This window comes from Drosophila virilis, chromosome 2 (genome assembly GCF_030788295.1).
Source record: "Drosophila virilis strain 15010-1051.87 chromosome 2, Dvir_AGI_RSII-ME, whole genome shotgun sequence".
In the NCBI taxonomy this organism is placed as follows: Eukaryota; Metazoa; Arthropoda; class Insecta; order Diptera; family Drosophilidae; genus Drosophila; species Drosophila virilis.
This window is the reverse complement of record NC_091544.1, coordinates 21,636,359-21,649,719: the sequence shown is the minus strand read 5'-3', so window position 1 is coordinate 21,649,719 and position 13,361 is coordinate 21,636,359. Positions and strand designations below refer to the sequence as shown.

Genomic DNA, 13,361 nt, shown 5'->3' with positions numbered 1-13,361 from the left:
GTTCTAGTTGTATATTTTTTGTAGCTAGCTTTCTAGCGGCTTGCCGTGTGCTGGCCGTGGTGATGGTGGTGGTGCAGATGGTGATGTGCCGCGCCTGGCGTGGACGCAGCCGCTGCGTGATGGTGGTGCGGATGGTGGTGATGGTGGTGGTGGTGATAGGCTAAATACTGCGAGTACTGCGTATAGCTGGCGGGCGACCATACCTCGCTGCCATTGGCGGTGCCGGCCGACGCCTGCGGATGCAAATGATGCGCTGCAGCGGCTGCATTGGCCTCATGGTGGTGCTGATGATGTGGATGGGGATGTGGTTGTGGCTGATGCTGGTGATGGTGCTGCTGCTGCTGATGTTGCTGTTGCTGCTGCGTGTGTGGATGAGCGTGAATGCTGTGCGGCTGCTGTTGTTGTTGTTGCTGCTGTGGTTGCTGAAGGCTCCCAGCGCAGCTGGGCGGCTGTGGGTGTGGCTGCTGCTGCTGCTGCGCATGCGGATGAGCATGGCTGGCCTGCAGCGTTGGGTGCTCAGTGCCGCTGACTGGGTGCGTTATGGAATTGCTGGAGCTGCTAACATTAGAACCGAGGCCACGAGAGGAATGTGGCTGTTGTTGCTGCTGCTGTTGTTGTTGCTGGGGCGAAGTAGTGTGCGAAGAGGCCGAGTAGAGGCCAGAGTCGTCATGCTGCAGCTGATAGCTCTCGGGGGTGCCGGCGCTGGTTGACTTCCCTGTCAACTCCTTGTTACCATTCCACTTTGCTGCCGCGGCGGGCTCGTGCTCATTGTTGTTGTTGTTGTGCGCATAGCTCAGCCCATTGGTGAGGGGCGTGGTGCGTTGGGGTGAGCCGCCAGCGCGGGCTGTAATGCGACTGTTTAGAGGCACACCGCTTGACTGTGTTGTGCCCCACATGAGCACCGTCTGACGCTCATAGGGATCCTGGCCGGCGGCGGCTGCCGTAGCCGCAGCCAGTTCCACTTTGGGCGTAACGTTGCTGCCATTAGGCGTGGCACCGACTCCGGCACCGACTCCGGCACCGGCAACGGCAACAGGCGAGGGGCCATCGGAGGAGCACGATATGACCTCCATGACCTGTGGCGAGGATTTTGGCGTCTTAAGGGGTATCTGCTGCGGGGTTGAACAGACAGATAAGTTCAGAGGTTAGCCGAAAGTTTTTCAATCTCCCAGAGACTTACCTGTGGCGTAGACGTAGGACTGCCGTAGCCGCTGCTGTAGCCACTGTAGTATTTGCCCGTCTCCTGCCACTTGTCGTCTTGCGCCTTGGAGGCAATGGCATAGCCATCATACGAAAGAAATCCATTGGCTACATACGCCGAGGCGGGTCCACCAGTGTGCGGGTAATCTGTATAGTAGCCGCCGACGCCAACTGCGCCCTGCAGCCGGTACTGATGGAAGAGATTCTCGCTGACCGGATAGAAAGCATTGGCCGGCATGGAGCTGCCCATGTACAGATTGTCCGCAGCGGTGGCATACGGCGATGTAGTGTACATGGGATTCAGATTGGAGTATGCGGCGGCCACGGCAGCCGCCGGGTCGGGCAGGTATTCGACGACCGCCGGCGCCGGCGACCCGACCTGAGCCAGCGGCGAGGATTGCTGTGCCTGCAACTGTTGTTGCTGCTGCTGCTGCTGCTGCTGCAGCTTGCGCTTGCTGCGGCACGTGGACAAAAAGTCGCGCAACTGCGTTTTATAACGCCGATTGGGTCTCGTGGGCGTTACCGGCGGCGGCAGCGCGTGCGCTGTGGGCGAGACACTGGCGCTGGTCGGCGGCACCACCAGCTGATCGGCTTCAGAGAAATATGTGGAGGCCAGGCCGGTGTCCAAATAGCTGACCTTAAAATCCATAGTGCGCTTGCCTAGCAAATCATGTCCCTCCTCATCCATTAGCTGGCGATGCGTGCATATGACAAAGTCCGGCTTCGAATTCTTATAAACCAGCCGGGAGCTGGTCTGCAGCCACTGCCACTCGCCGTCCTTCTTCTGATAGCGATAGGCGATCATGCCTGAAGCGCCCGTCTTTAACACTGCAAGACAATGAGATTAGAAGGAATTAGGCAAGAAATTCCCCTGGTTTTAGCTGTACAACTTACGCTCCTGGTGGGCGCTCGCCACGTAGGCCAAGTCATCGTAGTGGACGAGATCGTAGCCACCCATGTTGACCAGCTCGGCATCCGCATAGCCCAGTATGTGTTTTCCCCGCTGATCCATGGAGACTAGAGAAAAGTCCAGTTTGTGCTTGGACTTGAACATGTTCTCCTTGTGCGGAATCTCCAGCAAACTGGGCGGTCCAAATGGCGTGCAGTAGGCGAACAGCGCCAAAGGCGGTTCTTCCGTCTTGCGATTCTGGCCGTGCAGAATTTTAATGCGGCCGCGTATGTCCAAGCGCAGGAAGCCGGATGTGTTGTCCAACAGGCAGCGGAAGCGCACCGTAAAGCTGCGCTCCAAATAGAGTGCCTTATCGGGCGCCAAGGTCTCCGACAGCTGCATGCTGGACATGTCCGCGGGCAAAAAGCTGTTCCACAGCAGCTGGCGCTGCAGCTCCTCGCGATCCTCCGAGTGGACCAGCTCGTAAACCGACTGATGTACAATGTCCGACTGCAAGGAAGAGAGACAGATTTGGTGTTTTTGGGTTAGTCAGCTCTGGGTTAACTCTTCTCTCTTCTGGGTTCAGTCAACTTTGTTATTGATTTTCGCTTTCGCTACAGTTTCGGGTCTTACGTTTATTTTTTTGGGGCGTATAAATCAAAATGCACACAAATTGAAAATGCGCCCCATGTTGGCCACAAATTGAGACATAAATTCTGCACGCGCCGGGAACAGACAAGATACGCACAAGATCGGGGGGACAGCTATGCGAATGCAGCATTTGCTAGAGACGGTCGCGTGGTAATATTTACTTTGAGCACGACACTACACGAACACGAACTTAAAATTGTTGAGCCGTTAAGGTTGAATTAAGTCGTAACAATTTTGTCTAAGTTCGTGCTGAGGTCCTCTTAACATTTACTTGCAGCACGACACAACACGAACACGAACTTAAAGCAGGCACGATGAAAAACGTTGAGCCGTGTTAGGGATGAGCTGAGTCATGTTAAGGTCGAGTTGAGTCGTGACACGGTTGTAGAAATACGTCGTGATAACTTCATGTTGAAGTCGTGTTAGCTCTCAATAAGTCGTGATTGATTCCAATTCCACCCAAAGTCGGGTCAAGGTTGCAAAGACCATTTAAAAATAATGCTTTGATCTGTTTTAAGATTGAATTGGTAATGTTCATATTGTGCTGGCTCCTGTACGTCGTGCTAACTTTCGTAAGCACATATTGATTCGATGCGGAATCTTTTTGAGCTCGTGTTAGGTTATTTTGAATCATGTAAGATCGTGTCACTCTGTTCGAGCTCGTGATAAACCCAATCGTTTTAATGTTGATCAGTTGAAAAAGTCGAGGTTGCATTTCGAAAGAAAACACGAGAAGCACGCACCCACCACTAGCGCATACCCCACATACAAGAAAGGAACTGGAGGAACTAAGAGGCAGCGCTTACAGCGCCTCGCAAAACTTTCTACATACGTAAAACCAACAAAGCAAATGATTTGACCGCAATCTCAATTGGAATATACTTGAATGTGCTCGAATAAGACCAAGAATAAGCAATCCGCTGGCCAATGGCCATGGTAATAGGCAACTACGTTTTTTAATTGAGCTGCCAAACGGGGCGTGTCAAGTGCCGCTTTACACATTTACAACTAAATTAAAATGAGAAGACCAGACGAGAGGAACGAGCAGGGCAGAGGCCTCCCTATAAGCCTGAAGAAAGCTAACTGCAATTTTCAATTTCCATTCGACAAGCGCCAATACAATAAAGTAGGCAAAAAACAAAAAAAAATAAACAGAAATACAAACAGGGCAGGATGGAGCCAGGAGGGGCGGTGCGGTGGCACAGGCTCAGGTAGTGGCAGCCAGTGGCTCCTCGAGTTAGGCCCAAAACATGTTGCCCCGTTTGGGGGCAGTTGGTCGCACAGCTGCCGAGGCGTCGCAAGTTAATAATACCACAGCTCAACAATGCCACGCCCTGCGCCAGAGTACCTCAGTCCTGTGCTGTCCTGCTCCGGCTGCCCTGCTCTGGCCGACGCCTTTGACAGCTGCGTAAGCAAATCTTGTGGCATTTGCGATTGCGCAATCCTCACGCTGATCTGATTTTTATTTATGGCCACAGAACCTGCCACGCAAAGGAACGCGCCGTGCCGTGCCGTGCCGCCTGCCTGGCATCGGTGGCATCTGCTGTGTGGCACCTTCATAATTTTATTTGCTTTTTTACACTTTTTCGGAAGGCTAAAAAGGGTATATTTAGTTTGTTCGTGAAACCCAAATTTTGTTTAGATACCAATCAAGCTGGCGGCATATATTTGCTTATGGTGAATAACTAAGATCATGTATTTGGATAATGCTGGCGAGTTATGCCTATTCAAGCTCATGAAACTCTATAGAAAAGATGGGAATACAATATTGTATTGTTATATATTCTCCTAATCCGTTCGAGTCCAAAAAGTTATTATATCCCATTAAGATCTGTATTTAGCTATCCGTTATTTTTCTTGTATAATGATTGCATATGATCTCAACGCTCTCTCAACGCTCTCTTCGGCTCAACTGTTACCGCTCATCACATTGTGATCTTCCTTGATTATATAATATTTGCTTGTAATATGATCTGGCTCCCAGCCATGCAAATATACTTTGTAACTAGCTTTTAAGGGGTTTGGGTATGGCTAGGGTTTGGCCCGAGCTGATGGAGTTGGTTTGATAGCTGGTGTTGGCTGTGCTGTACTTTGGCCCATTTCCGCAATGAGCTTGACCCAAAAAAAAAAAGGGGGCACCACATGGTATCATTCATAGAAACTCCCGACTGGCTGCAGGCAATTAAAATCAATCAAAAAGAAGCGCCCAACCCCCGAGAGGCTGTTGTTGCTGTTGTCCACTTACCTGATGAAAACCCAAATAGCTCTCGATGCTGTGCGTGGCGAAGAAGACCTCGCCTTCGCATGTCAGTATCATTAGAAATCCATTTAGAGCCTGCAAGAACAAAAGAGAAAAGGAAAAATTGTATGTGTACGTGTGTGTGTATAAGAGAGAGAGAGAGAGAGAGAGAGAAAGACAAAAATTAAATCAAAACTACGAATTAAATGCTGCTTGAGGGAAGGGTGGGGGGTACAAAGCTGTCCAATTGACAAGCTAAAGATTACCGCCAGAAAATCGATAGAAAGAGAGCGAATAAGAGAGAGGGAGAGAGAGAGAGAGGCGGGGGTTCGAGTATAGACAGCGACAAGGGGCTGATACGTCTCGTAATTGTAGTAGCTGCCGGTTTTTTGAATGGATTAATCCATCATTTCGCGGTCTAGATATAGCCCCAAAACCCGTGAATGAACCACAGAGGCAGGCAGAGAGAGGGACAGCGAGACACAGAGGAAGAGAGAAACGAGGGTCAAAGACAGCGGCGCTAACTTGAGGCTAAAACGTAATCAGGGCTTAAGCTGGCTCATTTCATTGGAGCCACAGACAGAGACAAAGACAGTTATAGAGACGGGTAAAGCGACAGGTAGGAGACGGGACACGGGGACGAGGGACGAGGGACTTTGAAGTTCCACATCAAATTCAACCAGGAAATGATGCGCAATTAAATCAATGAGTTTCAACTAAATGCAGACTCTGACGCCGAGGTCCGGTACCAGCATTTGTTTCACCTCACAAAAATATTTAAGTATAGCCCATTCCCTCATGTATTTCCTCTCCCTCTCGCCTGCTGAGTAATTGTTGTTCTTGTTTAATTGCAGGTTTCATTTCGAGCAATGTTGCATTGTAATTATCTATACATTGTTTGCTTAGCAAAATATATATATATTATTTGGAGGTTAGGTGTGAATAAACCTAACCTCAAAGTACAAAAATGCATACTTGTCGAAAAAACAAATTTTTTGATTTAATTATTTTACTCTTTACTTTTCAGTTAGTTGTGAGTTTATTGTTTTATATTTGATTTTTATAAGCTGCTAATGGGCGCTACGCATGCAATATTTTAATATAAAATATGACTTTGAGTGCATAACGGTACAGTGTGTCATTCAAAATGGCGTCGCACAGTGGAGCGTGCGTAATTTGTTTTAGAATGTTTGTTTGTTTTGGCTTAGAAAGCTTTTCGTTCTATTCAAAATTTAAAACTCGGTGTTCGTTAAAAAAATGTTTGAAAGAAATAACCCAAAACTATTCGTTATTATATTCAGATTATTTTAGTCCCTATAGCTCCGGTTCTAAGCTTTCTTTTTTCTGGACAGAAATGCAAGGGTCTTATATCAAAGTTTATTTTGAATGTATTCAAACTATTATTTTTTACTTTTGCCGGGACCCAGGTCTTTAAAAGCGTTGCTACAACGTGTGAAATGTGTTTGAGTGTGCCACATGCGCCATCGAGAAGACAAATTTGCTAAGGCTCTCATTAGTGCTGTGGGGACGGTGCGGTGTTAATTAATAAAGAGAAAGAGATGCTGAAACTGCAACTGTAATTAATATGAGCGTATTTAAATATCAATTTGCAACAGAGGCAAGGACGAGAAGCGGCAACAGCAACAGCGGCAGCAGCAGCATCAGAAGCAACTGCTCCTCCATCCTGTCAGTTGGTTGAGACAAATGCGCGCGATTGCTGCTAATTACAGAGCAGAGCAGAAAAAAAAACAAGCTAGAGTATCCACAGCCGCAGATGAAGCTGAAGCTCGAATCGGAGTGTTTCCAGAGTTGGTATTAACCGACATAAACGCTAAGTGGCGTCATCATTTAAAACGCATCAACACAGCCCGCCAAAGGATATGGATATGGGTTTGGAAATAGAAGGAGCATATAAATCTGGTGAGGCGTCTTTGTGGTTGTGCGGATTGTCATCAAGCCGGCGGCGGCAGTGCATCAATAATCTTTATAAATATGACCAACGGTAGCTGCTGTGTGCCCAACAGAGATAGCAAGACACTAAGAGAAGGAGAAAGACACATTGAGAGAGAGGGAGACTATGAGAAAAACAGGATGCTTTTGATTCGCGTCTGAGCATTTGCTGTGCTGTTGTTGCTGCTGATTCATTTCGATACCCTGTAGCCAAATGGGGTTGTTAATAAATATTAATTGGATAGATAAGCTGCATTTTTTTTCATTTCTCGCGAATCCCGATGCATCGTGTTGCCTACCATCACCCGCCCAACCGACCCACGAGTCGCAGTGAATATGTATAAATTTCAAAGGGGCTCGGCTCAGATTACGATTTCACACGGCTTTCATTGTCGATCACATATTTAATTTTAGTATAAGAAACTTTCAGTCGTTAATTATTTCTTATGCCGACTCATCAATAATGATATTAAACAAGTGCTCTCAATATCCAAAAAATATCTCCAATGTCGGACTGCTATATCATATAGTCCCCATAGAAGCAAACCGCCCAATATTGGAATTTATTAAAAATCTGCAGTACTTAAGCAAGAGTATTTAATATTCGGCAGCAGGGAATTAGCAGTTCTTTCTTCTTCCGCCTAAAGACCAAACAGCCAGATTTCTTTTTGCAGCTTAATTGTTTCTCTCTTTCTTTCTTTCATTATCTCTCTCTCTCTTTTTCTCTTGCCTTTTGTCTCTCTCTAGCTTTTTGTGCTGCTGCCTTCCCCTGAAATCTGTGTCCGTCTGTGCATCAGTTTATACGAGGTAACTGTCCGAGCTGTCCGTAACAGTTGATGTGCTTTGAGGCAGCGGCGTCTTCTAATGCGTTTTTAATAATACACGCCCGTCTTGTGCGGCACAGCCACATCCACAGCCACAGCCACCGCTACAGCCTGGAAGACACATGTATGTACATATTTATATGCGTATGTGTGGGTATGTATATCTCATACATAATATACATACATTTTGTATCTAGCCATTCATTTGATTGTCGGGCTGCATTACAGTTTTGTGTTTTGATAAGTTGGCAGCGATTATTTTACCATTTCCTTGGCCAAGACCTGGCCAGACAGCAGCTGACCCCAGCTTGGCTCTTGGCTAGTTGAGTTTTGGCCAATTTGCTGTGGACCCCTGGCAGATAATTGCTTAATAAAGCCGGAGGATGCTGCTCAAATTATAACTAGCTTTTGCTAGCAACAATTTTATTGCGCATACGCCAGATGGGCGCATTGGCAAGCTCTCTGTCCCTCTCGCTCTCTCTTTCGCTCTCTCCCGTTTTCTCTATTTCGCTAGCTGCCTGTTGCTTTTGTTGCTTTTAAATCAATGTCTTTAATTAACAAAGTTTTAGTTAATTAAACCACTTTTAAGCCGCCTGCAAATGTGTGTCAACAGTTGCTGTTAAACTGTTGCAAATGTGGAACAGCAGCAGCAGCAACAGCTGTGTGTGCGTGCGAGCGAGATGGCGGCATATGCATGAGCTGCGCTGCGTGACAAAACGCCATTTTCTAATGATAATATGTGACCCATAATAAACAACAACAACAACAACAAAAAAGTAAAACTTCATGAGCAATTGAAACGGGCAACAGGTAACAAATACCTGAGCTATTAAAACTAAATATGCAGCACCCCCCCAAAAGGGAACCTCCCTTCACATAGTTGTCGCTCCCTCCCCGTCCAGCAGTGGCTCAAAAATATGCACGGAAATGCACAATTGTGCAGCTCGGCAATTAGCTGCACTTCGCCCATTCACCGGAAGACAAAAAAAAAAAACGAACATAAAAACAAAACAAGTTTTTGGCTTGCATTCAAATTGCACGGAGACACACGACTCGTCTGAGTCCTTGCTGTGGGTCCTGCCGTACGCCCTGCGTATACGTATTGCACCTGCATTGTGCCATGTGCAGTGCGGCCTGACTATGTGGCAAATGCAATGTGCAGTATTTTGCATATGATTTAGGTGTGTTTCAGAGTTTGCGTAAGTATTTGAGAGGAGGAACTAGACAGTGGCGCCATCTGTTGTTCAGCGGCAGTGATAGTTAATATAGTGAAATCAACTAGATTGTGTTTAAATAAAGGATATAAGATAGCAGAACTGAATAAATTATTGTCCTGCAAAATCAATCCACAATGCTTAGCTATAACATACTTGAGAGTCCACGAACTTTTTAAATACGTGTCGAGTTAGCAGCCTTAATGATTTTTTTGGCTTCATAGCGACTTCTAAGACATACTAGATCTTATTTATGTCGCAATACCTAGCACAAAATCATGATAAGTGATGTTTTTAATCATATGTCACAATTTGGATTATTCTTGCTCTGCTGTTTTACGAAGCCCGACGTCTTACAACTGTAAGGCGAGTTTATGAATCGAACTGTCCGCAAGGTATTTGCAAGCTTCGATATCTTCCGAATGATAGATTCAAAGAGATCTTTTCCAGCTAACGTAACGTAAACGTATTAATGGTATGTAGTATGTAGTTTCATAATCCAATATTGATATTGTATGGAATAAGAAGCTGTTAACATCTACAAATACCTGTGCGATACCAACAGAAAAGCGACAATTCTTAAAATGTATTTCAACGATGCATTCGACTGTGCTCCTTTTTACTATGAAACACACTTTATGAGTGTGTAGCTATGCCATTTTGGGGGTGGGGCTGGTTACGGCTACCAGTTTTAGACTTTGACATTGAATTGTGTAGTGCAACCGAAAACAAAAAAAAAAAAAATCAGCTGAAAACATAAAACTTGCATAAAGCGCATGTTGCACAATTGCGTGCCTCCGACTCTTTGTTAGCCCCCTTCTATATAAACCCTCAGTTGGGGTACTGTCTGCCCCCTGGTCTAGGTTTGGCTGGGTGAGCTATGTGTGCATTAAATTAAACTGTCATGAGTGTGACAAGTGCATATGTTCGCGCCTGGCCACATGCACCAACTGCGGCCCACAAAAGTGCTTTAATTCAGCAAAAACATGCAACTTGCAACTTGTGAGTGCGACTATGTATGTGTGTGTGTGTGTGTCTGTGAGACAATTTAATTGAAGTTTGACCAACTCAGCGCGTGGCACATAAACTTGAAATGCATAATTTGAGTTGGCTGCGGCTTGGGTTGGAGTTTGCTCAACTGGCCAAAATTAATTATAAATATTATGGTAACACATGTCCAAGCGCCAATTACACATTGATCAACTGCACACGGCCAACGGCAGCAACAGCAACAACGAGATCTATACTAATTACATCAATTGTTTAACAATTTTACTCTTCGTTCACAAATCGAAGCGCTGTGAACTTTGCGTGTCTTCTAAAAACATTTATCAATATGTATACGGTTATGTGGAGATATTAATACTATGGAACCCTGCCCCTGCCATCTCTCTCAACGAGCGCTGATTGATTATGCGCCTGACTGGCGCGGCATATCCTGGCGATGAAGCCATCAAATGGCCAAACAAATTGATGAAGACAAATTAAGCTAATCAACGATAGGCCAAGGGAGGGACGTTGCAGCTAAGGTAAGTTGGTGGGGCTGGGGGTTACAGTTGCGACTCACCTGCAGGAACATATCACCATCCAGCAGGCCATGTTCGAAGGCGCCCAACTCGCGCGTCCTGTAGCCATCATGTGCGTGTATGTGCGGCAGGACACCGTTCTCCTCCTTATCCTTATGCATAACAACTGCAAAGAGAAAAACAGAAAGGGAGTTAGTGAGACAAAGAGACAGAGTTAGAGCGAGTTAGTTATACAGCTTAAATATTTATGAGCTCGAAATTTTTATATTTTATTAGCCATTTATATTTTAGACGTATTGCTGCACCATAAATAAACTCGCTCGAAAACGTTTTACAGCACGCCCCTCCTCTCCCCTTGCTACCATCTATAAACCCCACCATTTTGAAACCATAGTTACTTCATAAAAATCCAATATAGCTATGTATATATACTATATAGTAGACCATAATATACAATAAATATTTACAGCTGGCATGGAAAAGTACTAAAAATTGTTTATGGTGTCATTGTAATATTTTATGAGTCCCGCCCCACTCCTCCCCCAAAAGCCCTAGCTAGAGCCTGGCACCAGCTTTCATTCCCATACTATATTACACCCCTCCACATACACATAGACACACACACACAAGCACACCACACAAACACCCTTGATCCAGGACGCCGCCATTTTTGAAGCAATATTTTTGGGTTTTCCTCCTGGGCGATGGGGGTTTCCTTCCACATATTTTCTTCTGCGCCTCAAGTTTTATAATAAATTTGTCACAAAAATTGATTTATGCGCGACAAACGATAAAAAAAAAGAAAGAGAACAAACAAAACTAGAGCTAATATATTTCCACAGCTCTAGGGCTGAGTTTTGTCTGGTTTTGGGACAAATTTTATAAGCAAATTTATATGCGACTTGAAATAAAATATGCCACGGCAGCTGATGTCATAAATTATGATTTTTATCAGCGCAAATGGAAATAATAAAAATGAGAGTGAAATGAAAATAAAAAACAAAAAACCAAAAAACCAGCCAAATTTATGAAGAAATGAATAAAAACTAAAACCTAATTTACGCATGGCAAAGCCCACAACTAACTGCAAGTCCAAAGGCCCAGCAACCCTTGGGCAACAACCACAAGAACAACAGGGACTACAACAAGGACTACAGCAACCACAGCCCAGTCACAGGGTCTCTCATTTCAATTAGCAGCTCCAAAACTCTGGTCTACCCCTAGCTAGAGCTATAGCTACACTGAGCGAAATGGTTTAGATTTCCACACTAAACTTTTTTGTTCCTCTATTATTATTTTACAAACAAATAAAATCTCTTGTGAAGCTTGTTCCCTTTTTGGGTTCTCTATTTTTTTACCTAAAGAAAATAAAAATCTATGCTATTTGTATCTCTTTTACTAAGAACTCTAAGGGACGGAGCCTTTATATTCTATTTGCGTTGCTGGAGTTAAGACTTGGCAATGGAGAATTTAAGATGAATTTAGCATCCCTCGCCTCTAGTACACATTCAACCTAAAATCAGTTTGCTATAGTTCATAAAAAGGCTTATTGTATGTGATAAGTATATGTGGTATATATATTTTATATTATTTTAAAGGGAATCCTAGCTAGTTTTTCTCAGTGTACTGTGGCTTGGCCTATCCCTGACTTGGCTTGCCTGGGCTCTTTTCTAGCTAATCTGTGCGCTGGCTTAGCTTTTTATCAAATTAACAAAAGTGCCTGAGTGTAAGTGTGTGTGTGTGCTGGAGTGTTATAGTGTTCATTTTAGCAAAAGTGCGATAAAACAAATAGTTGAACCTCCAGGCTGGCCAGCCACGTAATGTGGCCAAAACAAATTGCATCATGTGCGTGCGATGCCCGAAATGGCTTTTAGAGCAACATTTTGTGGTAATTATTCATAATTTAATTAGGCTCAGTTTACATTGCGACTTGTACTTCTTATTATAACAGTTACATACATTTTTTATTTTATTTTCTTGGCTTTTTTATTGTTGCGGTAAAATTATTCACGTGCATAAACACATTTAATTAGGCTCAACTTTAGCTGGAGGCAGTGGTCTGGGTTAAGGGCCTAGGGTAGGGGCTGGTGGTTGGTGGTTGGGGTGTTGGTAACAAGTCTGCCGCAATTTCTGGGCGTGCTTGGGTTTACTTTATTGCAAGCTGTTTAGCATAAACCAAATTTACGATATGGCTTAAAGCGCGTTCATGCCAAATGCAAACTGTTTGAGCGGCCCTCGCGTTAGAGCTTAGAAAATGCGCCATTTCACGTGCAACATAAACCAAAATCCACCACCAGCGACCACGATGCGGCCAGTTCGCATTACCCCCTCGCCGTCGCTTTGGTGGATGAACGTAAATCTTGTAAAGGCGGAAAAGCGCAAAATCTCTGCTTGTTGCATGCGGGCGCAGGGGCGGGATCTCGGGGTACACACATAAAAATGGCGTCGACTAACCCGAAAACCCCACCCAACATACTGTGAAGCAGCAAGCAGAAGAAGGTCGGAAAACCAACGTCGGAAAAGCGTGCGCGCAGACGGGCTGCAAGATACAGAGCAGCGACGCCGACTGCGATGCCAGCTGCGACGCCTGCTGGAAAATGGCGTCAATTATGCGCTGGGCGTTCGGTGGTTGGGGCCACGATTGGGGCGTGTCCCTTGGCACGGCATGGCGCAAACAATGAATAAAGTTTAAATTCTGACATTTTGGCAAATATTTTTCGTGCTCATAAACAAATATGTCATGGAAATGTCAAACTCATCAGCCCAATTGATTGAAATACTGACAGCACTAAAATGCTAGCCATTGTCAGGGGTGACGAGAGGCGCGCTTCAGCTGGTTAGGTGGGCGGCGGGGAAGAGAGTTTATAA

General features: G+C 45.2%; 1 protein-coding gene across 7 annotated transcripts in view; it reads right to left on the bottom strand.

Moving 5' to 3' along the window:
* ss (spineless) overlaps positions 1-13,361 on the bottom strand; it is a 108,264-nt gene that overhangs the window by 2,510 nt on the left and 92,393 nt on the right. For 5 of the 7 annotated variants that reach the window (XM_070206924.1, XM_070206920.1, XM_070206921.1 and 2 more), the window contains 5 exons: positions 10,535-10,659; positions 4,986-5,075; positions 2,095-2,599; positions 1,181-2,028; positions 204-1,112 (listed from right to left, as the gene is read on the bottom strand). In XM_070206924.1, the coding sequence (XP_070063025.1) occupies positions 204-1,112; positions 1,181-2,028; positions 2,095-2,599; positions 4,986-5,075; positions 10,535-10,654 (2,472 nt within the window). In that variant the 5' untranslated portion in view covers positions 10,655-10,659. The remainder of the gene's footprint in view (positions 1-203; positions 1,113-1,180; positions 2,029-2,094; positions 2,600-4,985; positions 5,076-10,534; positions 10,660-13,361) is intronic. The other 2 variants (XM_070206925.1, XM_070206923.1) reach the window with 2 other exon arrangements.